The sequence below is a fragment of the Ambystoma mexicanum genome, chromosome 9, assembly GCF_040938575.1.
Source record: "Ambystoma mexicanum isolate Mex_15411 chromosome 9, UKY_AmexF1_1, whole genome shotgun sequence".
Classification (NCBI taxonomy): Eukaryota; Metazoa; Chordata; class Amphibia; order Caudata; family Ambystomatidae; genus Ambystoma; species Ambystoma mexicanum.
Window position 1 is genome coordinate 175,626,330 of NC_090931.1, and position 26,204 is coordinate 175,652,533.

The 26,204-nt window shown below is 43.8% G+C and overlaps 1 protein-coding gene across 1 annotated transcript in view; it reads right to left on the minus strand.

The window, feature by feature from the left end:
- The window catches only part of VPS11 (VPS11 core subunit of CORVET and HOPS complexes), a 314,076-nt gene that overhangs the window by 247,003 nt on the left and 40,869 nt on the right, over positions 1–26,204 (minus strand). Inside the window, exons 3-6 of the mRNA XM_069614391.1 lie at positions 5,974–6,109; positions 5,299–5,462; positions 4,701–4,948; positions 2,357–2,564 (exon numbers count right to left, since the gene is read on the minus strand). Of these exons, the coding sequence (XP_069470492.1) occupies positions 2,357–2,564; positions 4,701–4,948; positions 5,299–5,462; positions 5,974–6,109 (756 nt within the window). The remainder of the gene's footprint in view (positions 1–2,356; positions 2,565–4,700; positions 4,949–5,298; positions 5,463–5,973; positions 6,110–26,204) is intronic.

Below are 26,204 nucleotides of genomic sequence, written 5' to 3' on the forward strand. Positions count from 1 at the left end.
GCATGTCTTGTGCCTTAACACCGGTCTCCCCCAGTACCTTTATGGCTGGAGACCTATATCTCCTGCGACCGAACTACTTATTAAATTGAGACACATCTATCACTTGTGTTCAATAATCATTTTCCATTCTTCAAGCCATGTGGGAGTTTTCCCACCACTGAGCTGATCCAGTGCCCAAACATCGTGTCTCCCCGAGTGACTCTACGGCTAGAGACTAAGACTCTGTGCAAATTTATCTTTAACCAAATCAGGATATACACATGTCTTTCATAAAACCTCTTTTCACTCCTAACATCATGCAGGATTGTAAACTACGGTTTGTTCCAATCTATAATGATTGCCCATCGTAGCCTTTGTAATACATCTGTTTTCTAAACTTTTTTCCTTAAACAACCAAATCAATGCCAAGTTCCACAACGTTACCTTTCCTTTCTTTTTTGCATCTACTATATCTATTTTGTTTGCATTTTCATTACGGGATACTTCAACCTTAGGCATTCTAGCCGCATTACGAAAACACCTAGATAGCTTGTGAGCGATGACGTCATCACGCAGCAATGTGCGTGCGGATGACGTCATCGCGCACACGTTGCCGCGCGAAAACGCATTGCCCATAACACACAGCGTTACTCCAGTATTGGAGTCACCTACGAACGACAAGGAACATTAGAATCCTAACGGTAAGCGGTATTTCAAGTATTACTCTTTTTATACTCTGTCTTTTAGGAACTAAAAAACAACCGTTTTTGGTCCTGCATCGAAAATGCATCCATTTATACCTATCTTTTCCTGCCTAACGGCCATGCCTGCCTTAACAAGGTTGTGATTTCATCTTATGCTCAGTGGGAGCTCTAACCACACTTTAAGCCTGACCTATGCTACTTACCTACGCTATTTTGCTAAAGACACCTCTACTTGCTCACCAGCATGTATATCTTTGCTGCACTCTTAACCAACACTGCATTAAACCATACTTCAAGCATTGCTTGTTACTTAACTTTTGCAATTTGATAGACACCGCCACTTGTTGACTAAAATTTAAATCATTGCTGCACCTCTAACCAACACAGCAATGTACCACATTTCAAGTATTTGAATGTGTTCAGTTTGAAATGTAAGCAAACATAGCAGAGTGCCTCGTACTTTTACACACCAGATCAGACGGAATCTATTTATTCTATTAAAACTTAAGTGAATCAACACCATCAACCAATTTGACTTGACCATAATTCTGTAAGTAAAAATTTTTCTGATATATTCACTTACCCATACCACTTAGAACCAACAGCATGAGACTCACTGCTCAAGCTAACCCTAATCTCCCTCTTCCTCTCAGACACCCTTTGATATTTCATCTCATATTCCTCCTGAAGAACTACCGCGACCATCCGGCGGAGTAACACGTGTTGAGGAACTAACATTTTTTCAAGCCAAGGAACGTGGTTTCCACATTATTAGAAGGGAACACTACAAATTGAAGTACTCACTGCATCATTGATTTAAACTTCAATAGGACTTTTCAATCTACAAGGATTTTCTTAACCTATGAGACTTAGTTTGATTAACTGAGGACTCCAAACGAATAAAGATCCCAAATCAACAAGGATTTATTTCAACTTACAAACAAGACCTAGTGCATTTAACTAAGGACTTTCTCAAAGGATAAAGACTAAATCTTAGTGAAAACTCAAGATTTCACATTGTCCTAAAAGCTTCAACTTTTGATACTCTCAAAACAATTTATTTTTGCCTAAACAAACATTTTCTTTCCTTTTGGACGTAAATGTGCCAATTTTTGTCAGAATTATAATGTAAATAAAACTAAAAGGCATCTGAACATTTTTGTTTGAGTATTTAATTCAACTTCGAGAAGCGCAACAGGAGGGCTTTTCTCTTCCAAGTTTGTCCTAGCCCAGGTCAGCCTCTGTGGCATCCCTCTACTGCAGCATCTCTATCATTACCATTCTGGATCTTTGCAATATTCTCCACTTAGAGCGCCAACACTGTTTCAAAGGTTGAACCCTCTTTTCTACTGGGTTTATGCGTTATGCAGACAGAAACATCTATGCAACGATCCTACATTAACCACAAATCCGGTGCCAGGGATACACAAATGAAATGTATAGGTCTAGATATGTAATGCTAACATCCCAATAAACTGGCTGTCCATATTAGGTAAATAGTTTAATGTAGATCAAACTACTAATATGAATCCGTAGTGTTGAGCTGCTTTTCAGACACAGCAAAAGATTACATTTTACAGGCTAGCACTAGGCATTCCCGAAGGCACTAGATGTCTGGGTTGGCATCAGAACAAGAGACCTGCACCATCTACAGGGGAGAGGGACAGCCTTACCTCCAGCTTAGTCTGTGTGTCCTTCTCTTGCAAGACATGCACCTTCCCATCCCGAGTCAAAACATATAGCGACCCCCATTCAGCTAGCACATCAATCACATCCTCAAAGACAGTACTGTAGGCGATGAACTTGTTGTACAGATCGTACACAGTTAGAGTCTGCTTGTCAGAGTTCTGGACATCTGCTGCTCGGCCTGCAAACTCAGACCTGAAAGCCACGGAAGAAAGAATGGAAAATGTAACCCATTATAACACAATCTTTTACCCAGAGCATCATATTGCAGACAGAATTCCATTTAGTGTAAACTAAGCTGCGGATGGATGGTCAGTGTCTCTCAGCTGCACATAACAGTCTGGCATGTGCTCTTGGGTCAAATGGATTAATCTAATTTTCGCGAAAAGGCCCTAATGTTTTGTCTGGCGAGGTACGAACTGGTTTCCTGAAGCCACATAACCTTGGTGTTTGGGGAGGTCCTGCTGTCCCATTTCATGTGCCCCCTAAACTTTTTGATTTTTCATTTTGGTTTGTATGGAACGTGGAACTTATTTCTGTGGTTAGAGGGACTTCTATTGCGGTCCACCTGCAACTGTAACACTTTTAGATGTGCTGGCCTATGGTAGCTCATATGGCTCTTAAGACCGGTATGCTCCTTAAGCACACCATTTTGCCCCTAGTGTGATTACATCACCCTACAATTATGATATGGTGTAGGCTGGTGGCAGCTGTAAATTAGTTTTGGCTTCACCAGGGATATATCCCATTTTACTGTATTATAGTAACCATTGGGGTTCTAGAGCATTTTTTATGCCCTGCTCCAAACTACTGGTTTTGACCCATCCATGTTTGTGGAATACATGAAGCAGGCCGAAAAATGTGTACACCTGGGCTCACTCCGAGCCTAGCCCTGCAACCTCTGTAGTGACAGCTACAATACACAAAATAATGGTGGATCTGATAGTTTGGCAGATTTTGGGACCAGCCACAAAAATGTTTGTCTGCCCGTTATGTAATTGGAGGACTGAAGTAGGGCGCAGCATAAGTGTAGGTTCATATCTAGCGGATACACTGGGCATTTCCCAAAATTCCAGATTCTCGCCTGAATTGCTGGCGAATTTGCTATGAAGATAGAATGCTGAATCTCTAGGACCAAGTTTGGCCATACACCCTAATCTCTGTCTCGTTAACTCTGGCTTCTTCTTTTGGCTTCCAGACTGGCTGTCCCAACTGGCACAGTTTCTGCCCTCTTCCAGTTTTACCATTGTGGATGGACCCAGCGCCTCCAGGTAGGGAGCCTCAATCGTGCAGAAGGGTGGTGAGACACTATTACCCCACCTCTACTGTTTGTCTGGGCAGACGTCACTGTTGCCCCGGTTGTGGGATCATTTTCTGCTTGTTATCTGCCCAGTCAGTTTTGCCCTTAAAGTCACCCAGAGATGCCCGGTTGAGCTCCTAAACCCTCATGGAGCCTTCAACGTTACTTCTGGCTTGTGGGACTACCATCCTGGGAATGTCAATGCTTTTTTTGGGACGTTCAGGTCTTTGCTTGTTTGGGATGCAAGTACATGGGGTGTCAAGGTCAGTAAACTGACCTTACCAAAAGGCATTGGGGCCACTCTCAAGCTAGGGTGGGAGGCCCATCCGGGTGTTGTGACTGCTCTCCCCTGGGTTATGCATTGAATTAGCCAGTCATGTATCCATTGGTCCCGAGTGGCGTTTCAGGTCCCCTCCATCACAGTTCATGATAGACTTCCTTTGGCCAGAATTCTGCTCCACTTCCTTCTCGCTCAGGGAATCTTCAGGGGGTTGGTTGCTTGCTGCTTCACCCACACACAGTGGTACAACAGGCATTTACCTTCCATTTTCCCCAATAACATGGGTCTGCCTGTGGTGGCTTACCCCCCACAACCCCTCTTTTTTTTTTTTTTTTAAATGGGGAACATTTTATCAACTGATAAACTCAACTAAAGTGACCCGGGAAGGTACTCACTGAACGCTGACATTTTCAAAGATTACTTCAAAACTCAATACAGAGCTCCAATTTGGATATTCTTGATGCATTGTCAGCTGCTGACTAAGGTCTGCTCTCTGCTACAACCTTACGAGGAAGCCACAGAGCGTGCTAGCAGTCATAAGAAGTCTACGAGAGGTGCCGCTTCTGGTCAACATACCTAAACACTATGCATGTTCAGCATTCAATTCTAGATGTGTGGTGCACCTCATCACTCATAAAAGGCACTTGAGAACACCTATTACAAAGTGTGGTTGCCATCGCCCAATAAAGCTGGAAACAGTCGGATGAGTCCAAATTAACAATGTGAGGCACCAGGGTAGAGGCGTACTTACTTCGGAGAGACCTTACTGTCCTTGGATACGACAACAAGATAACCTCGGTACCACTGCACAATTAGCTTCTGTCCTTCGAACGCAAAGCAGGGCCCACGCTCGTCAGGCTGATACAGGTAAACACACTCATTGCCAGCCACCACAAACTGCATGTCCTGTGATGGGTCACTAAGGACCGAGCAGCGCAGGCCACAACCATGCGTGTCAAGCTCCATCCGGGGGTAATCCTTGACTGACAGCTCATACGACTGGAGAGAGAGACATACATGCCAAGTTAGGTTAGCACTGAGAGAGAAATCATACTAGTCATGCAGCACATTTGTTTAAACCAACCCTGAATGCAATTATATTCAAAGATATCTGCACAGAGAGCGCCAACATTCTTTTTTTTACAAATTCAGCTACCCTTCAAAAAAGAACACAAAAACGTGTTGGTAAAAAGTCTCAGCAGCAATGGACAAAATCTGAGGTTCCTCCTAAAAATATGGACCTTACACAGACATTAATAAGCTGCAGAAATGTTAACTAGACCCAACATAGTAACATATGGCCAACATAGTAACGGCATAAAGACTGTATTGTTGCTTCGTCAACTTACCAGCACATCCTCTGTGGTGACGACAAACAAATGGGTTGTTTTGCCAGCCTGGCGAAAGGCAAGGCCAGTGACAGGGTGACTTCCTTTGTGCAAAATCTGCGTTTTGCTGTGTCTGTCCCGCGTAATGTCACCTTTTGTGAGGACAACACTGCCATCTGTGAAGCCTGTGAAAGGCGAGAAGAACATACATTGACAGTCGCCATGTCATTCAAGCGCAATAGGAGTTGTTGCGCTCTCTATTGTACTGCAACATTGGTTCCTTCTATTGGAAAATTAAAAGCTGGTTGATTAATAGAATGAGTATTTGTGTACGTTCTACCAGTTTTCAGCCACAGGCAAGTTCCAGTGGAGTTAGAAACTGCTTCCAAAAGTTGTACTTCCAATAAAGTTTACAGCAAAATAACCAAAGAGATTATTCAATGTCTGATTATTTAAACTTTAATCCTAAATCTAAAATGAAATAATTATTCCTGCATGCAATGCCTAAACACTTCGGAAAAGATATATTCAGTCTGTGCAAGAACCACAGTTAAGAAGAGACCCCTGAAACCGAGACAAGTGACATGCATTTTAGGCAAACTGAGGGGACTCTGGAGAAATTCAAAAATCGAGGAGTAGAAGCACATCGGCATCCCTTCCACACCATAGCTGAAAAGTGAAGGATTCTTCATGTACCAATAGCCATGAAGTTAAGATTCTCGTGGACAGTGATGCACGACACAACCGTTGGCTTGTTGCCCGGGATTGCTGGAAAGATCCTGGTGCACAGTGGCGTCCCCCCGTCCCGTTTGTCGAGATTCCAAACCTTCACCTGCATGAGAGAAGAAGGAAGACGTTAAAAATACCAATGAAAGGATCAACCAGCCAATCCAAATTCTCATCAGTTAAAAGAAACAGCACAAAAACATGGTGCCCTCATTACTCAATATAATTTGCTCAAGCAGCAAAAACAAAAACACAAATGGAACAAATTCTATGCAAATGTTGCAGTTTATTTCTACCTGCTTAAAGGCAAACGGGCATGTGAAGTCCTCTGCAGGTTTAGGGGTGGATGACGCAGTCGGCCAGGTGCCTCCCCGAGACATTGGATGACAGGCATAGAAGTGGTATGAGGAGAATACCCTGTTCTACACAATGTACTTCCCGCCAATGGCCAAGGGACTCACGTGTGAAAAAGCATTGCTAGTGGCCCTTTAAGGAAAATAAATTAATGCATAAAGGCACAGTGTGCCACCCACCCCAAATAGTTCTCCAATGCGACACTCAACACCATCCCAGGATAAGAGACAGTTCATAACTGCGTTGTTCATGTACTGTGGACTACACAAAAACTCACCATGCAGAGAATAGCAGATGCAGTTGTACTCCCAGAGCCAAACACTTGGGGTGTGAACACATGCTCTACAAATCAAAGATGGCGGACAAAGCCCTTGAAGCACACCCTCCATCTGAAATAATGTTAAACACCTACAGCCCAGAATCTATTAGGAGGGACCCAATCAGCTATCAAGATTTAAGATAGTGGCCCAGGAAAAAGCCCAAATTGGTCGCAAGATGGGAACAACATGCAGTAGCCAGAAAAGATCACCATGGAGAGGCAGAGCAGCACGAGCAGGAGTGTGGGAAGAAGGAAGGGGTCTCAAAGACCAAGTCCAGAACCAGGGAGACTAGGAAGCCATGAGAGGGAAAGCATTGTCAAAGGCAATAGTATGGGGTAAGGCCACAATCTGAAGGTGCCAAGCCCCTGTTGGGAGCAAGAACAAGCATGTGCCATGGCGTAGAAGGACCGTAAAATAGGAAGCAAGAACTACAATGGGTATAAAACGTGACCCAATCAGAGGAGTCGAGAAGAATCTCAAGAACATCTCCATAGAAGGGATTGCTCCTGAGACAGGGGCAGAGTGCCAGGAAATAGAGTGAACCTTTGTGAAGTGGAAAGAGACATTTAAATAGATACCACTGGTTGGCGGGTGGACAGGACTGTGCTTATACTTTACTGGAGGCTGGCAATGTGCTTATAAACATTGAGACATTTTAAACTGATACTGTTGAGGGAGGAAAAATTGTGTGAAAGTTGCATTTGTTTTGAAATATAAAAGGGCTGGAGAACATTGAAACAAGCCACAAGAACTGGTCAAATGAGTATTGAAAGAGGGAGGTTATCTAAGGCAAACTACAGAGAAGGGGAGAAGTTGGCATTTCACCCAAGTGGGTCAAATAGCACAGCGAGTAGAGCGCTCGCTTTGACATCCGTGCGGACCGGCAGGGCCAAACTCAGCCTTTCATCCTTCCGAGGTCGATAAATTGAGCACCACACAGGTGTTTTTTTAATTTGTTAAAAAAATAAAAGAAAAACGACAAACATCTCGCTGCACGGCACCGCACGGTGCCTTCAGCCAGGAAGGCCCGTCTTCAATGTTGATGACACGAGTCATCAGCATTGAAGACGGCATTGATGTTACCTATACGGTGGACCCACCACCTCGGGGAATATCGCCTCAATAGGACAAAATATTTATTTTCAACCCATTTCCATGTTGCTTGCGTTTGTAAGCAACTGTTCACTAGGCTAACAGGTCACAGTTAGATTAAAAATGGCAGGTTCTCATATTTCCTGTACATTTTAGTTTTTTTAATTTTTTTTTTACTAGAGACCATTTTCCCAATGGATAACTATATTATATAAACGTGACAAAACAAACCAACACTCTTAATACAACCATTTATTAAATCATGTTTTTCATCAAACATCAAATACCATCTCACCCTAAACTAGTACCAGCAGATGTTGGTATTGTAAGTGATGCATGGTATCAAAAGTATGACACAGACAAAAAGGTACAATTTGTAAAAACCTTAATTTTTAAAATATTAATAATTGTTTTGGTTTATAAAAAAACTTTACAAAAAGAATAGAGCATTTAAAAACTGAATTGACATTAAGAACCTAATATACAACCATCATAATAATGTATCACATACCATTACACATAATACATCACAATTATATACAGAAGATTACATAAGCTTTACACAAGTATTAAGATAAAAAAAGAAGAAAAAAAACAACACAATCTGACCTAAATTCAATTATGCTTTTTAGGCTGATTTCCCAATGTACACAACAACATTTTTTATAACTCTCTTTCCTTTTGAACAGTCAGTGTTTAATAATCGCTATATGCAAGAGCAGACGCTAATGAAATCCGACCGGAATAATGAGACTTGCCAACTTTACAAACATTCTTTACAAACAGTGCTCTTAACTTTATTGACAGGGATTTTCCATTTAAAATGTTCAACCAAAGCAAGTATCTTGGTACCCATTCAGAATTGGTAACATGTCGGCTGAAATATTCCATTCTCTGGGTATGTAAAGCTGGACACAAGCAATAGCTTTGATAATGATTCAATTTCTCTCTTGCTCTCATAATGCCTGCAAACTCCTTTCACCATACCAGATCCATCACGTATATATAGAATTTCCTTTGTACCCATGACATAAAATTGGAGACGCATAAAGTAGTTTCTCAGAACTTTGCAGAAGTATCAGATAGCTTTCCATTATGCCTGGTACCTTTTGCGGAGATACGACTTAATTAAAACCTTTATTACCGTTTCTGGGTTTGGAAAAACTCCTACTTTGCCCTATAGCTAGGATGGCAGTAGTCTCTACCATCAAATAATAAATAAAACAGTCCTAGTTGAGTCCGTAAAAACAAAACGGCCTATACTAACAAAACCCAATGCCCGCCGGTCCTTACACGTTAAAGTCTCCCTTTCCAACTTTCAAAACACAGTTCAACAAAAAATTCTTGCAGGTCTCCCTCAGTCGGGATCAGGCCTTTCAAAGCAGGGGTTCCCCTTCCCCACGCTTAATTCACATCCTTTAGGTGTTCCCTCCAAACCAATTACACTTCTGGTCTCCCTCAGTCGGACTCAGACCTTTTCCTGAAGTTGAACACTTTCGAATGTGTGGCTTTTACTATAGACCTCCGCAGAACCACTTCTACTTTCCCCTTTTGCCCCACTGTCTCTTGGACTGGGTAGTTCAATGTCAGAAGCACAAAGGTTCGACGTTCACCTTTTGGTTGGCTTAATCTTCACCATTTCACATCTTATAGTTCATTCACTTTATCAAACAAAAACATTTCATCTTTCACTGAGACTTTCGAGTGTGCCACTTGCTTTCACCTGAGCACTCAGCTACTCGGCATCACTTGTTTCACAGCTATCAGGCATTCAAAGTTCATCAGAGTTCTGCCTTTCTTTGCATCTCATCCACATGTGTGCAGCCTTCTATTGTGCAATATACTATTGCAACTTCTTTCCTAAACAGACACCAGTCTTTCATGACGCTTGCTAACTCACCAGCTGTGTGCGTTTCTTTCTGGTCTTTGCAGTTTTTCATTCACGGGTCAAGGTTAGTACCACAGGCTTGGCTTCGCCTCCCAACTCTGCCGTTCACCCAGGAGGGTCGCTGGCATCCTTGAAACACAATGCAATCTTGTTTGGGACTGGACATTCTCCACATGTCTTCAGGAAACTCTTGGGGTTCTCTACCCTTTGTTCTAATCACTCGGTCGATCGCTCTGCTCCAGTAGGTTCACCTTCGCCTCGGAAGTTCTGCTCTTGATCATCGTGTTTCACCTAGCTCAGAGTGCGTCTCTATGTTCTTCCTTTTATCCATGTGAGAAGAGCTAATTGGTATCAGATGTATGCACTTAAAGTCAAGTGCCTGACCCGATTAGTGGGACATGTCCAATGAGCTATGCAAGGGTTAGCCGCTTTACTCTCAGTCGCCCTCTTCTTCGGCCCAGTGTTTATGTGGAAAAGAGGGTGGGGGTGGCGGGGGTTAGTTGGGACATCTGAGAATCCTATAAAATAGGATGGGTCAGATGTAAGGAAAAGGGGGGGGGAATACTGCATCAGTCGCCTCACCCCCACTCCTTTTTCCTGGTTCCTGATCTCATAGGAGCAAACCTAGGACACGTTTCAACTCATCACGTAGAACTGACATTTGTAAGGGTGCAGAAGGAGGAGACTGACACACACGTGGCATGATTGTTAGCATAAACCTTTATTTAGTCAAAATAAAGAGGAAGCCCATCTCTCCCCAACTCCAAGAGAGTTTTCCCTGCCTCAACTAAGGAACTAAGTATTCGGTCAGATGTCAAAGGCATGTCAAAATACCCACTTCTGTCCCTCACACTTTAATACTAAAGAGCTAGTGAAACTTCTTGGTCCAGAAGAATGGCTCTTTTCTTCTGGACAATGGACTATAATTCCAATTGCAGGTGGTAACTTTGCCTGAGAGAATGACTCCCTTACCCAGGTTTCAGTTTCTTTCCAATCTACAAAACACATTTCCAGTTTGTGATGCTGTACAGTTCTCATTTCCAACTCAAAAATCATTCCTTATTGCCCATGGTTTTCTTCACTATTGGGTTCCTGGAGAAAGTATCTTGTTCTCCACATTTTTGCAGCACCAGGGAATTACTCCCTTCCCCAGGCTTTCTTTCGATTGGCTTCATGGTACACAACACCAGGGGGTAAATGGCTTCCTTCCCCGGATCCCTTTTGGCTTCACAGTTCACGAGGGTTCGGAGGAATGACTTCCTTCCCCAGGCCCTTCTCAGAATCTTATTTTGGGATGCGGGTCCCAAACCGTGTTGGCAGACCTGGTTCACTTCCTTGCCAGGTACTGTGACGTGAAGAGTGGTTGCGATTACCTCTTTCTTCCGTTGCGGGTCCAAGAGCCTTCTCTCCTCTTTATATCTCGTTGGTGATAGACCTGGGTGTCAGCTGAGTCGCAGGTGACCACTGAATTGTGCTTGTGACAGTACTGCCAGTGAATAGCTGTCCACACAGTCTCCCCTTGCTGTCTATTGCAGGAAGAGGAGGGGTTAAAATCCCAAAGTAAGCACAGCAGAGTCGCAGTTGACCGCAGTTAGACGCAGGCGACGGCAACTCTGTAAATCAGCTGTTTGCAAGACAGCCCGGTGATCCGGACCAGATGGAGTTGGAGGGAGAAATGCCATGCGGAAGAACGCGGCTCCAGACCTGTGTGCAAGGCGAGACTTTCCACCCGTTGGTGAATCCCGATAGTGCAATTGTTGCGGCCGTTCTAACCCCTTCCCCGTGGACAAAGGCGGCAGCTCCCAAACCTTCACCACCCTTGGCTCACTGTGATTTGCTTCTACGGAGGGCTCCCACTTGATTTCCATCTATGGTTTCACCTTTGCGGCCGCCGCTGGTGTCAATGCTTGATGTGATAGACGGTGAGATGTTGGGTGCGGAGGGTGCAATTCCGCCCGCTTTTGGAACGTCACTGTTGAATCCTGTGCCTATGGAGGAATCCCTTATCCTTGAACCTCCTGATAGAGTTACCTTGAGCGACCCCAATTTGGTCAAACTCTGTGCTACTGACTAAGAGTAGTGGGGTTTTAAGAACGGCCCGACGGGGGGGGGGGCAGAATGCAATTTGGACGTTTGGGGGTGTGGGCATGTGTCCCCTTGATGACTCTGCCCATTGTGCCACCTGTGCTACTGCAGGAGTCAACCTCTACACAGACGCCTATTTTTTCCTGTTCCACGGCACCACACAAAGCCTCAGTGAAAGGTAGGGACAGCGCCTACCCGTCTCCAATGGTGCTGCCCTCTTCTTCATTAGCCCTACGGCTGTCCCAAGATATAGCCCTTATTGAAGCCTCTTTGAACAATAAGACTAATTGGAATTTGCACAAGAATTCTGTGCAAATTACAGCTCTGTTGGATGATCTTGCCTCTCCAACAACCCAGGGGAATCTAAATTGAAGGTCCCCCCCACAAGGCAATCCAGTGGACCTACTGGTCACAATCTTTAAGAAGGGTTTAAGAACTGACCTGGGCAACTACCGCCCTATTGCCCTCCTCGCCAGTTTGAGTAAAATCTTTGCTTCTATTTCGTTGAAGCGGCTGTCTAGGTGGGCTATAGACTCAAAACATCAACATCCCAGACAAACCTGTTTTGTTCGAGGTATAGGTACGGGTCTCAATCTATTCTTGTTGGACCTGTTAAAGCTCCAAACAACGAAAGGCAAATATAAGCTATACGTTGCCTTTGGAGAAAGCTTGACAGTGTGAACCGGGAACGGCTGTGGTGTAAACTGCGGGCCTGGAAATGCCCGGAAAATATATTGGCACCAATGGAAGCCCTCTAATCGGACACAATGCAGGTCTGCCTAAATTCAGAGGGACTGCTGGTAATTAAAGTTAATAGGGGCCTTAAACAAGGCTGTGCCCTTGCCTTCATTCTTTTTAACCTTTTTGCATTCTTATAAGGAATTAAACGATCTACGAGTAAACATAAAAAAAAATTCAAAGATTCTGGTATTTAATGGCAGACCTAGAGGCAAGTCTACCCCCAAATTCCAAATGGCAAATAAACCAACAACCGTTGGAATGCGTCAACTCGATTACCTATTTAAGCGTCTGTCAACCAAAGTGTAGTTGAAACACCTTGGGCATTCCTTTTAAGATCAAAGGTTAAATATTTGGTTGCCAGGATATGGTATTATATTGTAGATTCAGCAAGTTTTCTATGACCCCATGGATTACATTTTATAACCAAAAAGTAATTTCAATACTCTCGTATGGGGCGGAATCATGCTTAAATCTCACTTGCCAAATTTGGGACCTTCGAGAAGGGCTCTTTTGGAAGTGAATTCTGTGAATCCTTAAGATGTTGCCCATGGCCTGTATTCGCTTTGAATTTGGTTTATTAACCTTTATTCAGTCTCTTTGTGGAAATCCCTTCAACTCTTTCATAAATCTTTGTTGTTCCAAAAGATCTCACAATTGACCATGAAAGGTAGCCCAACGTAATCACGCTCACACCAGATTAAAGTTCACCCCTATAGGGAATTAAGGCCAAGAGTCTTATCTTGCAAGGATACCAAGTTTAATTTTTACAGGAATGAGGATGGGTGGCAAAGAACTCTGCTCCCTGAACAGTATTCTGTCCCTAACCGTTCCAAGCTCATCCAGACTGGTCCAGGCAGGGGCCTTATATACTTGACTTGGTCACTGGATAATGGCAAGGCTTCATACAAAATGGTCCTTCATCCCTACAAGGGGTGCTGCAGTCTTCCTTCCTTCATGGCTGGTGAGGTCTGTTTTAGGACATACTACTCAAGAATACACTGTAGCTCCTATTTATCATCATTTTGATATAGATATATATATATATATATATATATATATATATGTTCCAGTAGTTCCCCTTAAAACCTAATTTTCCATAATTCTGCATGTCGTGCATTGAGCATGTACAATCCCCTATTCTTAGTCTGCATGGGCTTTCGACAGACAGCCAATAGCTGCTCAGCCACTTTGTGTGCTCTGCCAGAGCTTAGCCTCAGTGACACAACACTGATCTGCGATCCATTTTTAGCGCAGGCCACATTCTTTTTGGCACAGAGCCTGCTGCTCTTTTATCGTGCTTTGAGAAAAATGAATTAGAATTTAACATTTTACAAACTTATTCAGATAATAGTTGTGCGCACCTTATATTTAAATAACTGCTTTCTTTTTAGTGCCCCTGCTCCCCCCACCTGGACTCTTGTAGTGCGTAGAAACAGTTTAAAAGAAGATCGTGCCTAATTCTTAAGCGCTAGGGAAGCTTGGGAATGAAGGAAGGCGCTAGCTCCTTCCCAACAACCATTTTGGGAGACCATGATGGGTCGCCCAATCAGGATTACCTATGCTTATGGGAAACTTAACCTAACGACTGTTTGGTAGATCGGGATTCTTCAGAGGCAACTTTAATTTCAAACCTCACTCTGACAAAAGAGAAACTCAACCAACAGGATTGGATATTGACCCAGGCCAAAAGAAATAAACAGACTTATGAAAGACTAATGTCCTAGAGTCTAAACATCTGAAACAGGTACCCAAATATCTGAAGATCTTTCTGTGTGGAATAGTACGAGGCACTTTGAGGGTTTAAATCTATTCCCTACTACGGAATTATTAGTTGCCAGGAAACATCTGATGGCGGACCAGTATTCTTGTAGATACTGCCAGAATTCTTCTGAGACAGAAACATTGAAACAATTGTTAACAAAGTGTTTGGGCTGGAAACCTCGGAGGACCCCGTTTTTGGGCTCAACATGTGCCTCAGCTCCAACAATAGGCCTAGACGACTGGTGGCTCAAATCCCTAATGGGTGAAAGCCACATGTTGGTTTTTGCTTTGGTTAAATTCTTGAATGGAATCCCCTTGAGTGATGATTCTGAGGCATTAGTATAATAGGGAGCAATTAGTCTCCAGGGTGATTGTGGTGTTCATTTAGTGGAGAATAGTGCTTATATATTTTTATTGATGAGTTGTAATTGCTTTTTGAATTGTGTGTTTTTTTATTTTGATCTTTGAACAGTGAAACCTGGAAAGTAATGTTATGTTCATTCTGTTCTTTATTTGCGTTTTAATTGTTAAAAGGTTTGAAATAAACCAATAAAAAAAATAAAAAAAAATATATAAACCTGTTCACTAGCCTGGCAGGTATTATTGTGTCTCAAATTACTTAAGGCAGTCTCTAAAAAGTACAACCGGAGTTAAGGTATGATAAGAAGCTGGTTTCCGGACTTCTCGTGGCCTCCCTTCTTTCCCCAACAGGCCTTGTACCTATTGAGTCTCTGTCGGGTCTTGTTCAACGGTTGCAAGCACTTCTGTTGCTCCTTTCGGCTGGAGCGGCAGCGCAGCATTCGGTGCTGAGCGAGTGGCGGTCTCTCCACAACCGCGCCATCTGATGGCTCCGCGCCATCAGACTTCCGTTCTTCCAGCTCTCCGGGTGGCCAGGGTACTGCAGACCAGGTGAGAACGCCTCTTTTCCCGTTCTTGTGTCTCGGTCAGCAGCTTCCGCTGCTCTACACTGGACATCCTCCAGGTTTTTAGATTCTCCTGGGAGGGTCCGACTCCTTGCTTGGTTTTCCCCACCTTCTATTTTGTACTGGTCTTAACCAATAGGAATTTGTGAAACACTAGACTGTTCAAAAGGTGCTTCAAGGAGTGCCCTTCATGCCTTCGTACCTTCTCCTTGTTCCCCGTAATTTCCCGAGCGCTCTCTCCAAGGTGGACCTGCCTCACCCTCACCTCCGTACTGCTACTACTATGTACATGACATGTACATGGGATGGCAAGGCAAAGGCAGGTTAGGTGAGGGGGATTGATGAGAAATATACTACATTCTCCTTAGATTGTCGTCCCTAGTACGATTGGGGGGCCTCCCCTCCCGAGATCCTCCCGCTGAGTACCATCCTGAGTGGGTCCGTCCTGCACCAAACCAGGAAACAGACCGAGAGACATCCTAGTGGCCTTCCACAGCTTTGCACAAAAGAAAAAGTCTTAGAGAAAGCCAGAAAGGCAGGGCACATCACCTACAACGGCACAGAGATAATTCTATATCAAGATATGGCACAATTAACCCTGATTAAAAGAAGGCGTATGGGTCCGGTCCTGACACTTGCGTGCCCAGCAGGTGCGATACAGATGGACCCACCCATTTGGTCTGAGCTTCACCTGGAAAGGCAGACAACACAAGATCACTACCTGCGAACAAGGAATGGACTTGCTGGGCCTGGAGGAGCAATCCCCGGCGGGACCCACTTCTCAAGCCGACCTTCGCAACACTCGCAAACCATGAGAATGGTCTACAGTGGGGTCTGAATGATAAAAAGAAAGGAGGCCCTCCAAACTTCGCACCAAAACGACCCGATGAAAGCTATGCCAGAATGCCAAAACCGATCACCTGAAACTGTAAGCAGATTCTGGAGAAATAGCCCGAGACTGTACAGTGAGCCCGGGGAGGGCGTTCGCTAACAAAAGATACGTCTACGGTATCAGGAAAACCCTAGCATTTGCAAATCATGATAGCAGTGGGGGTGTGGGGGGCCTGGAGTCCTGCATTAGGCAAACCTGGGGCTATACCGGAGCACAGCTGACCTGGCCCTTGTGGATGCATGGAGGGAGATGCGGGGTAGCAACGTGGGGTACACCTATTCACACGCGCACAGGACACACTAACGAATAGACTAAATATGGATTTCCAAAGCACTGCTAGGCAAAACCACACAGACATTGCCTTAGGAGAGATCGCGCTCTCAGACCATGCCCCATTGACCCTGACAATACTCCGACCACACGGCCCTCCTGGGCTGTGGAGGTGGTGTTACACGACCCACCTGTTTAAGGACGCTGTTCTAACCCGGGAAATAGAAGAGCTACAGGAGTTTGCGACTAATACATTGGAAGACACTCCTCTGCAGCTATGGTGGTATGCCCCCAAAGCCACGATGAGGGGAAAGATTATCATGATAAAAGCTAGAAGAGAGCTGAAATTGGAGGAACAGCTAGAGAACAGACTCAAATTATGGCACAGATGGGCTCAAAACACACAGGTGCCATCAAAAGAGTATCACGCAGTAAGGGGGCAGCTAAATCCAATTCAGACCAGAGCGGCTGAACGTAACCACCTTCGTCTGCGCCATAAATACTACGTCAAAGCTAATAAATCTGACCGTCTTCTAGCCAGAATGCTAAGGAAGGAGGAAGGGGATAAAACCATCCTGAAAATTGAGGGGTAGGGGGCCGGATGTTCACCAGCAACAATGACATAGAAAGGGAGTTCTGCCGGTTTTACACCACCCAATACGCCTCTGACAACACGGACCCCACAGCCCAGGTGACCTACCTGGAAAAGATAGATCTGCCGACTATCTCACGAAAGGAGAGGGAGCAGTTGGAAGAGAAAATAACACAGGACTATGTCAGAAGGGTGATAACCACCATGCCACTAAATAAATCCCCAGGCCCCGACGGGTATGTCGCGGAATTCTATAAATTACATAAAGAAATCCTAATCCCCCATCTAGCCAAATTGTTTAACCATGTTGGACCCACCAAAGCCATACCCAAATCAATGGAGGAGGCAAAGGTCATACTTATACATAAAAAGGGCAAAGACCCGGCAGAATGCGGGTCATACCGCCCGATAGCGTTAATAAACGTGGATGCTAAAATACACACCAAAATCTTAGCAACCAGGCTAGAGACAATTATGCTTAGAATAGTGCAACCAGACCATGCAGGCTTCATCAGAGGCAGGCAGACAGCGGATAATGTAAGAAGAATTGCCCACCTGGTAGAGAAGGCGCAGAGGAAAGGGATCCCTGCCCTCCTGCTGGCAATAGATGCCAAAGAAGCCTTCGATCGGGTGGAGTGGGGCTTCCTTTTTGCTACAATGACTAAGATGGGCTTTGGACCTAAATACCTAGATCGGGTCAAGGCCAATTATTAAAATCCACTCCTCCGACTGGCAATTAATGGGCAGATCTCAGGGCCGGTCATAGTAGAGAGGCACAAAACAGGGTTGCCCCCTCTCACCGCCGTTATACGCACAGCATCTAGAACCATTCTTGGCAGCGATAAGAGTAGTAGAGGACATAAAAGGAATACCGTTTGGGGGATATGACTATAAAGTGGCCGCTTTTGCAGACATGCTTCTCACATTGACGCAACCCGTCACCTCTCTCCCAGCGGTGTGTGGGGAACTTGACAGATTCGGACAAGCCATACTCCACGTCCTGGGGATCGCTACGGGGACAAACAGAGGCCTGGATATGATCGGTCTGAATGGGGCCCTGGTAGGCATCCCCACAAAGTCAAGCCGTAAAGTGTATGTCATTATAACAATGTCGGCAGCTATGGTCCTAGCGTGCAAGTGGAAATCGAAAGAGATTCCCCAAGAACATGAGTGGATCGCAAAAACGTGGTCACTCGATACATGGTGACCATAGTTTGCGACAGACTGCGGCGGCCTTCTGAAATACCTAAAGGAGGCAGCTCGTAGAGCATGCTGCCCTAGATCTATGACTGTTAGGAATTGTAAAGCCTCAAGGAGTTCGACCTATAAAGGGGAAATACCAGGAAGAAAACGTGGAACCCAGCTACCCTGCATGGACATAACTCCTCCACAGCTGCTACCAGAAACCAGGAGGGACCATAGAGCTCCAAGGATAACTCTTGGATAGAGGGGGGTTTCCAATAGTTGAATGTTGTAACTTTAAAAAATGCCAATAAAAATAAGTTGAAAAAAAATAAAAACAAGAATCGCCTGGTACTTGTCATATTTATACCGATTCATGGTTGGTTGCTAATGGTCTAGTAGTCTGGCTGCCGGCTTGGAAAAGAAATGGATGGAAAATTCACAATAAAGAAGTGTGGGGCAAAGAAATATGGCAAGACATTGCTGACATGCTAGTGCATACTACTGTTACTGTATTTCATGTAGATGCACATTGTGCAACAGATTCATTAGAACAATGGTTCAATTCTGTTGCATATGGACATGCAAGAGTTCAAATTGTGGACTCTAAAGCTGAAGAAGACTTGGAGGGAATTGCCAAGTGGGCCCACCAGAAAAGTGGACATCTCGGAGAGAAGCCTAGTATCAGGTGGGCGGAATCAAAATCCCTTTAGAAAATCCTGAAAACTGATTTTAAAATGCCCTATATGCCAACATCAGAAACTTAGATCTATTCCACACATAATTCATGGCATGTTAAAAATGTGGGAAGTTGCCAGGTCACATTTGGCAAATTGATTATATTGGCCCTATGCCCATTAGCAAAGGTTGTTTATGCACGTACAATTGTGGACACGTACTCAGGCTATTTAATGGTCTTACCATGTAAGAGAGCTACTCAATTTAATACGATAAATCACTTGATCAGGTTGCTGTGTATTATGGCGTCCCATTACAAATTCAAAGTGAAAATGGCTCCCGTTTCAAAGGTAAATTGGTCGTGGATTATTGTATTGAGAAAGGGATTGAATGGCTTTTTCACATCCCTTATCACCCGGAAGCATCTGGTCTGATTGAACGCATTAACGGGTTATTGAAACAACAACTGCCCAAACTTAGTGATGGTACTTTGCGGAGCTGGCGCGAACACTTGTCTGAAGCAGTCCAAATTCTTAACCATCCTATTGCTAACAGTGAAACTCCATTGATGTGTATGTTAACGCCAGCTTTGTAAATGAATCCAAGTCGTGCACATGAAACTTTGCCTTATTGGGAAACATCTCCAAGCGATTTGGTGCCTTATCGTGCCACTCCAGAATCTGCAGGGGGAGAGTTGCATGCTAGAGAGGAGGTTTGCTTACAGCCTGACAGTATTACTGTAATCGATACTGGTATTGGTGTACATATTCCCTCTGCACACATGGGTTTGATCGCTCCAAGATCGGGATTGGCCCTAAAGGTATCCAAGTATTTGGCGGTATTGATTATCAAGGCGTCATTAAAGTAATTCTTTTAAGTAGTGGTGAAAATATGCTACCCATTCATATTGGAGATCGAATTGCACAATTGGATTGTGGTGCCTATTAAAATATCCATGGGTGCTAAAGGCGAACCTCCCGCAACATAGACAATTTGTGGGAATAAAGTATTTGGTTCATCTGACACTATGGTTCCTGGTGCAAATGTTATGGGTTGAGAAACCTACTGGTCCACCCGTGCCTGCTGATGTAATAGCATCCAGTAATGATCAACTTGTTTTGGTCATGGAACCTGGAAAAAAGAAAAAGAAATGGGTGCACATCCCTGCCAACAAATGTTATTTACGTGAATTATGTACTTCACTGATATCTTCCTTTTTTTAAACTGTCTTTTAGATCCTAAGTGTATTGAGTGCCTGTGTGCTGCACGTTGGGAGTCCTTTCGGCAGGGTACGGGTTCATGTCAAAGGATGTGGAAGACTTCTCCATTCTGCAAGTGGAGCGTGGCATTTGGATGTATGATAATGCACCGCCTATTACCTATGCTCCCGAGGATGCAATCATTGCTGCCTATCAGATTGCATTCAGAAAGCGACGAGAGCACAAAAACAAGGTTTTACCTTTGTTTCTTCCGGGAGTTGCTACTTCCTTTTCCCCATCAGAGTTATTCTGCTTTAGTAAAACAGCCAGGAAATGTTTGGATCTATTTGGCCCAAAAAGTACTTAACATTTCACACTTTTGCTCGTCGGATGTGCACAGTTCTACAGACTTAATTTCTACTCGTTTAGTGGCCATTCCGACGCACACTTGTGTTGAAGCACATATTTGGAACATTGCACAATGACTCTTTGGTGCAACACTTGGATATTTGAAATTCATTTTCAATTTACGAGTATGTTACATTTTGTAAAGACACGTTTCATAAATTTAATAACATGACGTTCGTTATCACACACGATATTGCTCCTGCTGACGTTTGTTATAGCATGACATGTGATGTTACTTATATATATTTTTTATTATTAAAATGGTATAGTTTTTTTACAAAATGTTACTTATATCAATTGAGATTGGATAAACTATTCAAACATACTGATTCTGAGAAACAATTATGTACAAGATCTATTGCAACGTGTACGGATGGTTCCAATGACATGATCTGCAACTTCACCATTCTCACTGCTAGCCACTTGAAATATGTTAAACTTCCGCCTGGTTGGTTATTTTCTTGTGGCAATTTTTCTTATTCTTACATTCCTGCTAATATTTCTGGTGGTCTCTGTGCTTTAACACGGCTTGCTTTGATGATGTACCCATTAACACCTGCAATCACGCGTTCTGTTCGTGCTGCTTCTTATCATACCTTAACTCCGGTTGTAATTTTGATGTACATTTAGTCTCGGAGGCCCAAGTGCTTGCTCTTAGTGTTTCTTTTATTGGTATTTTTGGTTTGGCTGCAGGTACCTATAAAACCATGATTAAGCTTGCTTGTTTAGTAGTTAAGGGGCTTAATGAAACCTCACAAGCATTAACTGAAATATTATTAGATAAACATTCTTCAAAATAGGGTGATTAATTATTGGTTTTTGAAACATAATTTAGGTTGTGAGGAAATAGAGGGCATGTGTTGTTTTGATTTAGGTGATCATTCCTGCCCTATTGAAAAGCATATTAAAAATATTAAGGGTCTTGTTACAAAAGGTAACTCAAGATTGATATGTAAATTGGTGGGAATATGTATTATCCTGGATTCCTGCATCATTGCGTTCTGCTTTGTTTTGGCTTTGTGGTATTCTTGTAGTTTTGACTAGCCTTTTTTGTATTTCATGTATTCCTAATATATGGAGAATGATTTGTAGGTTTTGATCTTCTGAACAACATACGTGTTATGGTAGTGGAGTATTCAAGGAGTGGAATGTAATGCTAGGGTGTAAAACGCGAGCCAGAACAACATGGCGTCGATGCGCATCTATTTTGAACACTCATCTACCATTGCAGTAATAAAGTCTGCGCTTCCGCGGGCCTCACAGAATGAACAAGTAGCAGGGAAAACAGAGCAAGGACACAGATATTCTGCAGGCGGACTGACTACAGGGAATAGTTATTGTATTGTCCAGTGAAGGACGAATACAGAAGGCTAGTTGGGGTGCGCTGCAGCTGCTTGATAAGGGGTCTGGGAATGCATGCAAGTAGAGGAGTGCTGGGTTTTTCCACTTTCAACTGGATTTTTCGACCCTTTGTCTCTTCGACTTGTGATCTGCCTTTCGGCCGAAGGCAGAACACGATTTGGAAGGGGTGGGGGTGACCCATAAAAGAGGTCATCACGGAAAGGTGGTTCAATGGTGAACCCTGGGTGTTGCAGTCTTGCTGATAGGGAGGACGCTCCGTTTCAGACCCCGTTGATCATAACTATCTCTTCATCTACCTGCTGAGGGACTAAGCAGTGTTGTCTGGTGGCCAAGATGAACTTTTCTTCTGCTGTATTGATAACAGTTATGACATTTATATTCTAATCTGAATATACAGGTTTAGATGTATTAGTGTGTTATCAGTTATTAATAAACGGCCTATAATGAGCCATGTTCTATAACCTTATACGGTATGGGTGTCTCTTCTGCTAGTCTGAGTCCAATCATTTGTTATTGTGAGAAGGGGCTGGGGAAACTTAACAATTTGTGTTCTTCCCTTTTAGCCAAATAGACGCAATACAGGCCTCGATCCGGTCTGCAGTCGGCAGACAGGGGAAGAGTTGGAAGGAGGCCAGACAGATGCAAACCCCGAACCAGGCAGTCACGGATAGAGCCTCCAGCCACCCAGCTTTCCTTACAGCAGAACCGCAGCAGAGGGAGCCGACCCTGCAATAGAGAGAACATGGGAAAGCATGCAGAGCTGCTGCAGCAGTCCAGGCCAGGAGATAGGGAGCAGTCGTGAAGAGAGCCTCTAGCCGTCCTGCTGCACAGCTGCAGAACTGCCGCAGGAAGCACAGAGCCCATGTGCGAGAGATAGAGAAAGCGAGCAGGGGAACTTGAACGCAGCTGTTGAAATGCTCCCTGCAGAGGAGAACCAGAGTTTAATCCGAAGTTACCAGGGTTGTTGGGGAAGATTGGAAAAATACAGGAAACCGGAGAAGCAGGGTCTGGGACCCATGTCAAAAATACCCGACATGCTAGTGGACTAGGTGTACGAGTGAGGAAGAGAAGCACACTCCCTCTTCTTCTTCGCAGTACCTGGAAGGGAAGAAACCAGGTTTGCCAAGAAGGGTCTGGAACCCGCATCAAACAATAGAAGCCAAAAAAGGCCCGGGAAAGGGAGACATTCCCCAATCAGTTGAGATTGAACTGTAACTTCAAACAACCTTCCAATTGGGAACGTTATACTTTGTTTTCTAAAGGCACTTGCAACCTGGGGATAAGGAAATATACCCTCAAGGATCCCATTCCACGTTGGGGAACTTTAATTATCCAGGGGAAGGGACCTATTCCTCTAAACCAAGGAGACATAACTTTCTTTAGTCTAATTAGAAGTGTAAGGGACAGACATAGAATTCTGACATAGGACTGTGGACTTTTGATTTGAACATCCCGACAGGTCCAGTCGTAATTTTAGTTGAGGCAGGGAAACCCTCTTAAGAGTTAGGGCAAGATCTTTACCAGCCACAATGGCTCCACTGTGTCAGGGCCGTACTTCACCCGTGCACCCCAAAGAGAACAACGTATCCGCTTTCTTGGCCGTCCAGGTTGTTGTCTCGTTCATTGCTTTTCTTTTCTCTTGTTCTCTCTTGTACATGTACTTGATATGTCCAACAGGGATTCCTCTTGTACAGCTTCTGTGAGAGGGCAGATAGGGAGGTCTTCCTTGGAGGGAAGACTGTTAATTTCCTTTATGTTTCTCCTTTATTTTCAAGTGCTGGTTAACGGTGGGTTTGAACTTTTACCTATTTTTATTAGTTACACTTCTTCCTTTTCTTTGTAGACACCCTGCAAGCTGCGGGTGGCATTGGGGCAAACCCCTTGTGCTTTTCCCATGAACTGGGGGCTTGCTGAAAGAACCCAGGCCAAACAATGTTTTTGCTTCCTCTCCTGGAACGGTGCCAGAGGCGCAAAGTGTCCTTGGAACAGTAAAGCTCGTTTTCCTTTTGCTTCATGTGGCTTTTTCCATTCTCTGGCGCTTGTGAGGTGCTTTGCATGGAGCCCAGAGGCCAGGCTGGAAGGAGCCCCTGCATCCATTTGCATTTTGTTTTATCTTATATTCCCTTTTGCACTTTCTTGTGTGAGGCCTGCAGGACTGGAGTGGTTTCCCTTTTTATTATTGTTTTCAAGGAGAGCAAATGGTCCTAGACTTCTTCAGTGGAGAGAGTGCAGCATCTAATTTTCTCCAAGGCCTTGCTTCCTTTGAAATATTTTTTCTTCTAATCTCTTCACCGTACACAGGGTGCAGACACGGATCAGCAGAGCGTAGGTGGTTCATTTGTCTGCTGCTGCTCCTAGAGGGGAGGTATCAAGGGCTCCAAACTTAAACATGCTCCCTTGCCTGAAGGAACAACACTCGCTCACTTTCTTCATCTTGCTGACAGTTTTAGTCTGTCAGTGTTACGATTGTATACCGAGGCTGAGCCTCAATACTTCAATTGACTATGTAATTGAGGTTTGGTTTGCTTTCTTAATGTGGGTTATACCACAGTAGAGTTGCCATAGGGTTAGATCTGTGATTGGCCACGGGTAGAGGTCAAAGGGCCTTACAGTAATGGTGGCAAGTTTCTGGATTAATGGGTTTGCATTTTGATGTAGTCCACGACAGAACTTCCTGTTCAGCTGTGCTAGATGTTCATCCAACATCTCAATTAGCAGCTCCCTCTGCAAGACGGTTCTTGTGAATAGTGGGGCTCCATCTGCTATCCATATGACCTTGTTTTGTACTTTATGAAGAATCATCCGGTGTCATTATGGGATGGTGCTCCATGCTATGGAGGCATGTGTCAGGATGGGTCTGATAATCACCATGTAGGTGTTGATTTTACTCTGGATAAGCATGGACTGTCTTCAGAAGAGACTACTGCTCTGCCAGCTTACCAGATGCTTTCCGATGACTATTCTTATCATGTTTCTCCAGTTGTACTTGCTCTCGAGGTTCACATCTAGATACCAATTGCTGCACTCCCACTTGTTTGTCTCTACATTGAGACAGATATGCGGGAGCTCCTTGATGGTAAATAGTCTAGCAGTGGTCTTGGTGGTGTTCAGTGCCATCTGCCAGTTGCTGTACCTCGAGAAGTGCTTGTCCAAAGACGATTGAAAGTTCTTCGCCTGTCAAACTAGAAATTATATCGTGCCTCCTATTGCTAGGAATATATGTATATTGGCCTACGCCAAGCTGCTAACAAGCTGCTTATAAACCACATGTGAATAAACTCGCATTGCAAGGTCCTGACCTTAGAAACCATGTAAACTGTCATTTTGGGTCAAGCCGCCATTTTAGGTTTTCTTGCTCTATAAAGTCACCATGTGAGCTAAAATGGTAGCCTATGTTATTCAGAACAGAACTCGATTGTCATGACCTCTGTACAGTTAATGTATAACTTGCCTGCAGGCCACCTGTTAGGGTCATGAGCTGAGACCTTGACCTTCTGCTGACCTGTGTGCAATGGATTACCTGTATCACCGAAACTGATCTATAATTGAATGAGAACACCTGCTTAACTATATTGTATAAATTAAGTCCTGCATTGTAATGTTAGGCCTAGAGCATACATTATTACCATTTCTTCTTGTTAATGTATAAACCTAAGATGAACTAGATTTGACCCGACAAGGGACCCTAGAGCAGTAACTTATTTATGAAATGGTTAACCTGCAAAAAGGCTGGACAACAGGCTAGAGAAATGTATAAAAGCCTGACTGTTTCAATGAATATTTGCACTCACTGAGCACACCGAACCACGCCGGAGTTCGCTGTGTTGTACTGAGGGTCGATAGCTATCTGAATTTTGTTCTGTTCTTTTGTAACTGGATTCAGTATAAAATAAAGTACTTTGTATGTTCCTTTGTAACCTGCGTTTGGTGTGTTTCCTTTTTGGTTACCCTGCCTCATATTATTTCTTTGTTTTCACACGCCAATTCCATTTTCCTGAAATCGGACTGCAACACCATCTGTGTACAGTGTCAGGTCCATTTTGTGGAAATACATGGGGAATGTCGCTCCTCTAGCCGGAGAGATAATTTTTTTCCCTGATGGAGAAGGTGGCCTTGGCAACGGAATAGTTATTTGAGGGATTACTGTCATTCTTCCCCTGAATTGTTTATTGGCATTGAATTGTTTGCTGCCTCCCTCTGTGGCCAGCACTTTTTAACACACATTGCACTTTATATTTTTGTATGTTTATTCCTGTGTGTATTTTCAACTATTTAATATTTTCTTAAATTAAATTTGACTAAAATAATAAAAATGTATTTTTTAAAAAAGTTTTTTCTGTGGTCTGTATGGGGTGATCAGCGGAGTTGAATTTGGGTTACTGCCTTCATGTTCTTGTTGGAACCATGTTTTCCCAAGTGAACTTAGTTTCATATCCGCTGGCTTGACCTTGTTC